The sequence below is a fragment of the Neophocaena asiaeorientalis genome, unplaced genomic scaffold, assembly GCF_003031525.2.
Source record: "Neophocaena asiaeorientalis asiaeorientalis breed wild unplaced genomic scaffold, Neophocaena_asiaeorientalis_V1.1 scaffold87, whole genome shotgun sequence".
Lineage (NCBI taxonomy): Eukaryota > Metazoa > Chordata > Mammalia > Artiodactyla > Phocoenidae > Neophocaena > Neophocaena asiaeorientalis.
The window spans coordinates 3,521,073-3,531,590 of record NW_020175432.1 but is presented as its reverse complement, the minus strand read 5'-3'; the positions used below and the strand labels follow the sequence as shown (position 1 = coordinate 3,531,590).

General features: G+C 50.6%; 1 protein-coding gene across 3 annotated transcripts in view; it reads left to right on the top strand.

Moving 5' to 3' along the window:
• SUGP1 (SURP and G-patch domain containing 1) overlaps window positions 1-10,518 on the top strand; it is a 29,831-nt gene that overhangs the window by 217 nt on the left and 19,096 nt on the right. Inside the window, exons 2-6 of one of the 3 annotated variants that reach the window (XM_024767437.1) lie at window positions 1,491-1,662; window positions 5,423-5,523; window positions 6,546-6,746; window positions 9,099-9,210; window positions 9,539-9,639. In XM_024767437.1, the coding sequence (XP_024623205.1) occupies window positions 1,491-1,662; window positions 5,423-5,523; window positions 6,546-6,746; window positions 9,099-9,210; window positions 9,539-9,639 (687 nt within the window). Of the gene's footprint in view, window positions 1-1,490; window positions 1,663-5,422; window positions 5,524-6,545; window positions 6,747-8,890; window positions 9,211-9,538; window positions 9,640-10,518 lie in introns of those variants that run through there. The other 2 variants (XM_024767436.1, XM_024767438.1) reach the window with 2 other exon arrangements.

The following is a 10,518-nucleotide window of genomic DNA, read 5'->3' as shown; positions in this document are numbered from 1 at the left end:
CAACCGCTGGTTTGCTGAGGACGCCAGGCTTTCCTTAAAGGCCGCCACCGGGATCTTCCCTGCGCCTGCTTTCCGAAATAACCGCCTTCAGGGCTGCTCAGAGCTCCGCTCCCCGAGCCAGTGGCAACCTTGGGCTGTCCTGCGCCTCTCTTCGTGGCAGCTCCTGACTGGCCTGTATCCCGCTTTCTGGAAAAGCTGTTTTTCCGAACTGCACTTGGCCTCCCTGTACACATTTTCCTGGGTCTTTAGAGCTCCTACTTTAGCACAAGCCTTATTCTTCCCCCACCCCAGCCCTAGCCCTCCACCCAAACTGGGATACATTGAAGAAATATTCATTGTGTGCTAGGCACTGTGCTAGTTGCTGAGGATGTAGTGTAACCAAAACGGGGCCATGCCTTCCTGAAGGCTACTTTCTACTGGGGCATCACAATACACAAAAAAGGAAATCTTTGCAGAGAGTGAGTTATAATGATATGAGAGAGTGGAGGTGCAGGTTGCTGATATTGGGTGGTCAAGGAAAGCCTTTTTGAGCAGAAGATATTTGAGATGAGAAGATGCCAACTATTGGAAGGCCTGGAAGGCAGAGCCTTCTATGCAGAGGGGGACAGCAAGTGCAAAGGCCTTGAGAGCTTGTCATTTTGAAGAATGTCAGGGATGAAGTGGAAGTGGGGGAGGGGAGCCATCTCTGGCAGCGTCTTGAAAATTGGCTTTCAGAATTTGGATTTTATTTTGAGTCCCATGGGGAACGTTCGAGGTGTCTTATCCATCTCCACAACTACCACCCTTGTCTGAAGACACCATCATCTTTTGCTTGGAGCCAGTAAGCCTCCTCGTTGGTCTCCTTGCTGCCTATGCACTCTGGCCAATCAGTAGACAGAATGATCTTAAAAATAAAAATACCAGTTGGATCTTATCAGCTTAATACTCCCCAGTCACTTCCTAAAACCCTTTAAGTAAAACTCAGACTCCCTATCTTGCCCTACCCCCGCTAGCCCCACCCCTGGAACTGCCTGCTCTGACCACATTGGACCTCTGCTTCTTACTCTGCCCAGATCACTCCCCATGTGGCTTTTCAGGAAGCCACCTCTTTATCTTTCTGGTTTTAGCTTAAATGTCCCCTTTTTTAAAGGTTATTTTCTGGCTAGCTGTATAGGTGGTCCTCTGTTATGCTTTCTCATCTCTTTTTTTGTTTCCAGCAGAGCGCTCTTATCATGATTTTGCAACTACTTTTTTGTTACAAGTCTTTTGTCTCCTCAGCCAGAGGTGAATCCCACATGGGCAGAGGCCCCTTCTGTCTTGATTAGCACCAAGTACAGCATCTGGTGTATAACTCAGTAAATGTTTGCTAAATAAATGAAGGAACAGATGTGGGAATGTCAATCTGAATGTCAGTTGCTGTGGGCAGCAGCATCTGGGCTGCTCCCGTAGCAGCTGCTGGGCATGTTTTTGGAGCAAAGGTAATTTCTGTTGTACTTCTTTTCCCTCCCCAGGAAAGGCTAACCGGTGGTTTGGGGTTGCTCCTCCCAAGTCTGGAAAAATGAACATGAACATCCTTCACCAGGAGGAACTCATTGCTCAGAAGAAACGGGAAATTGAAGCCAAAATGGAGCAGAAAGCCAAGCAGAATCAGGTGGCCAGCCCTCAGCCCCGGCATCCTGGCGAGTAAGTCTACCCTGAGGCTGGATTAGGGTCTTCGAGGGTCACTGACAGAGGGTTTTGCTTGCGAGAGTAGTCGAGGTGTTTCTGCATCTAGCCACAGCCTGATGGTGCAAGGAGGAACGCAGGTGCACTTTCAGGAGGCTGTGTGGCAGGAGAGAAACAAGGGGTGTATGGGAGCCCAGAGGATGGCTGCCAGCTCTTTCACTCAGTGGTTATTTACTGCTGACCTGTTGTGGGCCAGGGGCCAAGAATACAGCACGGAGCAAAAACCCAGATTCCATCTCTGCCTTTATGGGGCTCACAGTCTACTTGTGAAGGGATGCTCTGGTAGGTAACATGAGGCAGTGTGCTCCCAGATGCAGCAGGTGCCGTAGGGATGCAGAAGAGGCTCTGCATTCTGAAGGCCCCAGGCAGAGCCAGCCCTTTGAGGAAGCAGGAAAGGACTGCAAAGGGCAGAAGGGAGGCGAGCCCCTGTGTGTCAGGCAGCTCGAGCTGCTGCACCAAAGGGGCTGTTTCTGAACCAGGAGAGAGGGTTTCCTCCTGACTGTCCTGAGAGACTCTGAGGCCACCCAAGGGTTTTGAGCAGGGGTGGTGTGATCATGAGGGCACCCAAGAGTTTTGAGCAGGTGTGGTGTGATCAGGGTGACAAGATCCAAGAATTTCAGGCTGGAGGTTGACAGAGACAAGCCCCTTCCTCTGCGATCTGAAGTGTGGAGCATGTTAGCCCTCCACTAAGGCTCTGTTCCAGCTCCCACCTTTTCTAAGAGTCCGTGGCTTCTCCTTGAGGGCGGGACTTAGACTTTATTCTTGTTGGAACCTCCAGGGTGTTCAGGAACATGGGGACTGGATGTTGAGTGATCTGTGGGTGGGCTTGTGGACTGTCACCCCTGGGGTTATGGAAGGACTTGCACAAAGATGGGAAAGGCCTGTAGGACTGCTTCCAAGAGGGCCCCCTGGAGGCTGCTGGATCTCAGCGCCAGGATCAGGCAGCCAAAAAGGAACATCAGGTGGGTGGGTGCAGAGTACGGGTAGCTTTGAAAATAAGGTTGTTTTCTCCATTGTAAAAGCTTAGAACACCTTAGAATCTCGTGCTGCAGAAATAAGAAACATTCAGGTTGCCTCAAGAGAACCATTTTGATATATTCCCTTCCCATGTCATTGCTTTGTTTCACTAAATTGTGGTCAATTTCATATGTCGCTTCCCCCGCCCCCCACTTTTTAAAGGAAAAGCTTCCCCCCAACCCCCGCATTACAACTCTTTAGAACTGCCACAGTGTTAAAGTTTTATTTATTCATATTAAGATATGACTTACATGCCATAAAATTGACTTTTTAAACTATACAACCTAGTGATTTTCAGTATATTCACAGCATTGTGCAACTGTTATCACTAATTCCAGAACATTTTGTCACTCCAGAAAGAAACCCCTTGCCCATTAGCAATCACTCCCCATTCCCTCTTCCCTCAGCCCCTGACAACGACTAATCTACTTTCTGTCTGTGTGGATTTACCTATTCTAGATATTTCATGTAATACATGGCCTTTTCTGTCTGGCTCTTTTCACTGGACGTGATGTTTTCAAGGTTCATCACTTTGTAGCATGTATCAGTACTTCATTCCTTTATTTGGTGGCTGAATAATATTCCATTGTGTGGATGGACCATGTTTTGTTTATCTGTTCATCAAAAGCCATCATTTAACAGCTGTGTGATAACCCCTGCCATTTTTTAAAAAATAGATTTTATTTATTTACTTATTTATTGGCTGTGTTGGGTCTTCCATGGCTGTGTGTGGGCTCTCTCTAGTTGCCGAGGGCTTCTTATTGCGGTGGCTTCTCTTGTTGCAGAGCATAGGCTCCAGGCGCAGGCTTCATTAGTTGTGGCCGGGCTCCAGAGCGCAGGCTCAGTAGTTGTGGCGCATGGGCTTCGTTGCTCCGCGGCATGTGGGATCTTCCTGGACCAGGGCCCCATGTCTCCTGCGTTGGCATGTGGATTCTTAACCACTGCACCACCAGGGAAGCCTCTGCCGTTTGTTATGGGTGGTTTTCAAGTGGAATTCATGTGCTGACATGCTGCTGACCAGAAGTGTTTTTTGGGGGTTTTTTTTTGGCCGCACTGTATGGCTTGCGGGGTCTTAGTTCCCTGACCAGGGATTGAACCCAGGCCCTTGGCAGTGAAAGTGCGGAGTCCTAATCACTGGACCGCCAGAGAATTCCCCCCGAAGTATTTTCTTGTCCTTCATTGTCCCTGCCTTCTTTCTGTCCCTCCTGAGGGAGGTGCACACAGCATGAGGACAGGGCCAGGATCACTAGAAGGCCCTGCTTGTTTAATGCCAAGGCTGGTTATCAGCAGAACTTTCTCTTTCATATAAAATAACTTTTACTGCCTTCTCTCTCTCTTTTGTTTTTTAACTTCAAAGATAATTCATATATGTGGTAGAAAACCTGGGAAGTAGAGGAGAGGAAAATGAGGAAGAAATAAAATCAGTTGTAACCCTGCAACCCAGAGGCAAGTGCTGGTTGCATTTGATGGATTTTTGTAACAATTTTTCAGTCAAATATATTTTTACATAAGTAGGACCACCCTGTAGATACTGTTTTATATCCTGCCTTTTTGTTTTTCATTTAACGTTGTGCTTGGTTGCTTTATTTATAAGAATTTAACTTTTCAGGGCCACTCCATCTGCCTTATGGATGTCTCGTAATTTATTTAACCAGTGCCCCTTGTTGACTACTTAGGTTTTTTTCCACTTTTACTTCATTAGAACGGATTTCTAGGAGGATAAAACTTTAAAGGAAAAAGTTCAGACCTGTGGGCTCCCTGAGCTTTTTCAGTTATTGGGTATGTCTGTATGATGGATGTGCCCCTAAAAGCAGCACATACGAGGAGTTTCTGAGGTTAGAGCAAGATAGTATGCTGTAGGAAAAGATGAAAGAAGTAGAATATATGCTATGATCACAGCCTTATTTCCTCTATTTCTAATCTAAGGGGCAAATCAAAGAAGTATATCAAAGTATTAATTGTGGCTCTTGTGAGGTGAGGAGACTTTTTTAGGGTTTTCTCCTTGCTTTCTACATTTCTGTTTTTTTCCACATTCCCATTTGCTCATAATGAGCCTCTATCACTTTTTTGATAAGGAAAGATGAATTTGAATTAAACATTTAGGCCCCTGGGTTTGCTTTTGTGTTCGTTAAAAATAAATTTTTCTTATTTCAAAATAAAACATATTCTTTTCAAAAAGAGAAAGTAATAAAAATATAAAATTCCCCTGTAATTCTCCCACCAAGAAATTGCTTTGGGTATTTTCCTCTAAACATGTGAAACCCACAGAAGCGCTGGCTGAGCCAGGCATGGAACTGCAGTCACATGCAGGTACGGACATAGGCCCTGCCTTTGAGAACTCTGCAGTCTAGCTGGGAAAACAGACGTAAGAGTCAGTGATAGCCCAGATGATTTGTTAACAGTAAGTGTGGCAGGTGGTTCTGAGCCATCTTCTTGGGGAGGCCCTTTGGACCTGGAAGGTCAACATGCGGGTAGAGAGAACACCAGCACAGGTGGGATTGCTCTGACTAGAACAAGATTGTTCCATCTTACTACTCTGAAGACTGCTCTGTGCACTCAGTTGTTCCCTGGCATCTTTGGGGGCCTGTTTTGGGTCCCCTTAGGTGAGAACACAGGGGTGGGGGTGGGACTGAGGCCGGCAAGGCGTGCTCCCTCCCCTCTTCTCAAGGCTTACCCTGTCTGTCCTCTGTCTCGGGTCTAGAATTGCAAATGCACACAACTCTAATGTTTCCAACAAGTTTGCCAACGACGGCAGCTTCTTGCAGCAGTTTCTGAAGTTGCAGAAGGCACAGACCAGCACAGGTGAGTGCAGGCCCCCCCCCCATCCCATCTCACCTCCTCCTAGAGCTCCCCCTGCTGGCTTTCTCTCCCAAGGGTCCCTCAGCACCTCAGAAATGGCAGGTCCCACCTTAGACTTGTTCCTCTCACCCCTCGTTCATTGAGCGCCCTCATTCTACTCGTCCTCACGCTAAACGCCCAAGGGGAGAGTGCAGACCTTGCCCTCTAGATGCTTACCCCCAAGAAGTGGAGACAAAGAAGCCAGGTTTCGATCCAGGGGGTAGGGGCCAGGACTAAGCATGCCCCAGGATTGTGGGACTGAGGCTTGAGTCAGAGCGGCAGCCCAGGTGCAAGGAACAGGACCCTCTTCGGGCGGGGGCGGGGGACGGGTGTGCTCGGCCCACAGGAGCCCCATGGGACACGCCAGGTGTGAGAATCACCACCTGTGGGAAGCCCACCTGTATCTGTGGTTGTGCAGTTTACCAGTCTCATTTTTACTGTAAGAAAGTTACTGGTGAAACAGCTGACCTTCAACCTTTGTCAGGTTTCCCAGGTAACAGTGAAGACAGTTAACCCAAGGCCAAGTTTGCCCACAGAGAGGGAGAAAGGGCTATTGAGCTCTTCACTGCAGGGTCTCATGCCATGAGTCGTGTTTGAAAAGTCCCAAATAGACTGGCTCCAGCCCGCTACTGACAAGCAGAGGCAGTGAATGTAAGCTGGACGTGGGGGTTCAGGTCTCATCCGGAAGAGCTGCAACATCCCTAGTCTATGGATATAGGCATCAGAGGCACCTACTGCCAGAGTTGCCGCCTGCAGAGTCCCGGGCTGGGTGACCACAGTAGGTTCTTTTCTGCGCCTCAGGGGTCCTCATCTGTAAAATGGGGGTGGCGTCCTCCCTGAGCACTTCTGGTCACCCACTGCCTACCAGTGCTATGCGAGAAGTTAAGAACCCAGCCACTTGGGGCTCAGGGTGTGCAGGTTAGGCAGGAAGATAGGAAACCTGCACCACAGACCTTGAGTGTGGGTATCCTTCCTTGTATCCCAAGATGCCCGCCCGAGCGCGCCCGCTGCCCCGCCTCGTGTGCTCCCGCGCACCGGGAAGAGGCCCCCCCTCATCAGTAGCCCGCCGGGCCAGATGAAGAACTACGTGCACGCCAAGCAGCTGCCCGTGGCCAGCCGCCCGAGCGTCTTCCAGTCTCCTGACGAGGACGACGAGGAGGACTATGAACAGTGGCTGGAGATCAAAGGTGAGGGGCCGGGGCTGCTGCCCCCCTTCCACGGCTGCCCCTCCAGCTGCTCCAGCAGGGTCCACGGGCACCGGGGACAGCGCAGCCAGGGCTGTGGGGTGCTTGGGGCTGTGGTCAGGCCTCCAGGCTGAGCCTTCAGGATGAGCGAGGTGAAGGAAGGGGTGGGGAGCAGAGCATGGGGAGCATGGAGGGGCCGCAGAGTGTGGGCTTCATCCTGGGAGCTGTGGGACCCACTGTCCACTTGTGTGGGGGCTGGCCTCCGGGGGGGCGTTCTCAGGGGAGCATTCACTTGTGCCCTCCTCATCCAGTACTAGAAGAGGAGCTCCTCAGTGCGGGTACTTGTCTCCACGAGTTTGGGCCAGAGGTATGAGCGTGCCGGTTGGAGGGCGTGCTCTCCTGCCCAGGGAAGGACAGTCATTGGCCTTGGGTGAGCCAGTTCCAGCCCCATGGTGGAGGAGGGCGGAGGAGGGTGGTGATGGTGGCACTCCTAGTGCATCCAGCCACGACCATATTCAGAACGAGACGTCGGTGCTGTGTGGAGAACGAGCTGTGTGAAGTCCTGGCCCTAGGCCACCTCTGCTCCAGGATGGCTAGCACAGTCATGTCTCCCTGACAGGACAGACTGAAGCGACCATATAATCATGCCATGACAGCCTCTAGGCCTCTTGTTCTGGATGAGGGTGCCGGCTTCAGGCCGTGCATCTAAACAGATCAGGGGCCAACCTCGAAGCTTGGAGCATTAATCAGAATGGAGTCAGTGAGTGTGGTGTTCCCTCAGAGAGGGGCCCTGGCAGTTCAATGGTACCCTGCTGGGAACTGCTACTTTATGAGGGGCAGTGGGTGTCTCAAGGCCCTTGAGGCTTTTATGGCCTGCTGTTGATACAACCTCAGAAAAGCACCTGTGCTTGTAAAGTGATCAGGTCAGGGTCGTTGCCAGGCATGTGGGAGGAGGATGAGGCTTAGGGAAAAGGTAGACACAGAATGTCTCTGAGACCTCTTATAGGTCCTCCTTAGGCCACATGTTGTACCCCGCCACCCCAACCCTGCGAGCTTTCTGGCAGTACAAGCAGCAGGGGGAATAAGAGTGGCCACAGGCTCAGTGTCTGGCCCCATTGCCAGGAGGAGCAAACATTCCTAAGCACTGACTGACATCAAGAAATTTCTTCTGGGAGTTTTCATATGAGGGATGTGAGCTGTATGGTGGCTGACAGTCTCAGAAACAGGCCAGCAGTAAATACAAAAGCAAGTTCCATGTGGCTCAAAGTGGAGGCTAATACAAAAAAATATATATAAAAATATATATGTGTGTGTATATATATATATATATGTATATATATATATACACATATATATATATATATACACACATATATATGTTTTGTTTGTTTTGTTTTTTTTGTCGGTATGCGGGCCTCCCACTGTTGTGGCCTCTCCCGTTGCGGAGCACAGGCTCCGGACGTGCAGGCTCAGCGGCCATGGCTCACGGGCCCAGCCGCTCCGCAGCATGTGGGATCTTCCCGGACTGGGGCACGAACCCGTGTCCCCTGCATCGGCAGGCAGACTCTCAACCACTGCGCCACCAGGGAAGCCCCCAAAATATATTTTTTAGTGGTGTTCACTGAAAGTGCTCTGAGGTAACAATTAAACCTGTTGCAATGAGTGTCCCTAGCTCCCAGATGTTGGTCTGGAAACACATGTTCTCACTCATGGAAACCAGGACTTCTTGGAGAAATGGCTGGCTCTAGGTCTGGGCAGGAAGCGTCTGAGATGATCCTGAAGTGCCCTGTCCCAGCAGGTATCGAGGAGGCCATCAGAGACTGGGGTCATGTCCAAAGGCCTCGGGAGTCAGCTTGAAGAGGCTCCACTGGCCACAGAGGGGGTGATTGAGCTTCTGTGATGATATTAATTGTGTTGGATTGAAACCCACTGACATCTTAAAATCAGAGTTTGTAATGATATTAAAAAAAAAACAATTTGTCTTTGAAGGATGAAAGGGAATTGATTTATTGTACTGAACACTGGTAAAGAAAGGGATTGAGCATTCCGCAAAAGGAGGGGGAGGGTGGCTATGTTTTCCAACATCTCCCTGCCAGCCTGGGGACTGGCTTGGCCTTTGGGAGGCTCACACACTTTTCTCCCTCCAGCATGTCTCGCAAAGGCTGTCTAGACCGACTCACCCCTCATCATGGTGCTTTGTGCATGGACCCGGGACGCCCGACAACCTCCCGCATTTCACCCTCTTCTCCCCCGACCCCTCTGTCCTTGTGGTCCGTAGAGAGAGTGTGCCTGTTGACTGTGGGGTGTGTGAGTTGAACCCCAGTACTGACAGCCTCCTTAAAGTTTCACCCCCAGAGGGAGCCGAGACTCGGAAAGTGATAGAGAAATTGGCCCGCTTTGTGGCAGAAGGAGGCCCCGAGTTAGAAAAAGTAGCTATGGAGAACTACAAGGATAACCCAGCATTTTCGTAAGTACTTCTGGGAGGGGAAGGCCACTGCTACTTAATGTTCTTGCCACATGTTAGTACATGCAGATGTTCTTGTAAAACCCTGGTGGTGACTGAAGCTGGCTGGGGCTGGGTGCTTACTTGCGTGGGCCAGATACTGTTCTGAGAGCTTTCTAATTCACACCAGAGGTAGCAAGGGGCCCCAGTGTGGTGTGGAGACTTATTTTTGGGCCCCATCGAGGTGTCTCTGCTCACCAGCTTGCTTTTGCACAGTATATCTTCAGAAGCTGCATGGGTCCACCCATCCCCGTTGCTCATTTTCCACTCTTTGTTTTACAAAACTCTCCAGGTTTTTGCATGATAAGAATAGCAGGGAATTCCTCTACTACAGAAAGAAGGTGGCTGAGATAAGAAAGGAAGCACAGAAGTTGCAGGCAGCCTCTCAGAAAGGTAGGTGGCTGAAGGGGGTGGGAGGTTCTAGGGAGGCGTGTGGACAAACCACGCCCCAGGTGGAATCAGGGTTCCTTTCCTGGAACCCGTCGTGGTGTGGGGTGGCGTTGACAGTGCAGGTCTGTGCCCTCCCAGGGAGCTGGGGTCATGCTGGGACCAGCACTGCCCTCCCTGCCAGTGCTCTGAGACGAAATCTAAGGGTCAAGGTAAAGGTCAAGGTCATGTCCAGGAGCTCAGCCCTGTGCATGTAAACGGGGCACAGGAGAGGAACATTCGCCCCTTGGTTCATGGTCATTTTCACAAGTGCTAATGAGCACCTGATGCGTGCTGGGCACTGAGGACACCTAGAGACAAATGCAGTGACTGACACTTGTCGAGGGGGGCCAGGAGACAAAAATGGTCAGCTGGTGGGATGAGTGTCGGGAGGGTGAGATGCTGCCTGGTCTCCAGCTGTAATGAAGTGAAACCCCAGCCAGGTGCTGGTGGGCAGCAGGGCGATTGATGTTTAAGCCAAATGTGGGCCACAGACGTTGGTTCATCATGTCTGTCACTCGCAGTCCCGTGCCCTGACCTTCTTCCCAGGAGAGGTGGGCCAGGCCCATCCCCCCATGTGACCTGGGGGGACAGCTGCCAGCAGAAAGACTGACGTGGGGATTCCCATCTCTCCTCCAGCCTGGACCCAGACTCTCCCTCACATTCTGTTCCCATGTCCCAGTGTGGGTCCAAAACCCCCAGACATATGGGGTGGGAAGGGGTCAGGTGTGGGGGGCAGAAGCTCAAGATATATTATTATATGAATTCAGGTGTTTGGTTCCAGTGCAGTAATCTGATTCCCATTTGCCTGTTTTTCTTTGTATTGTTCCTAAAATAAACCCCTCT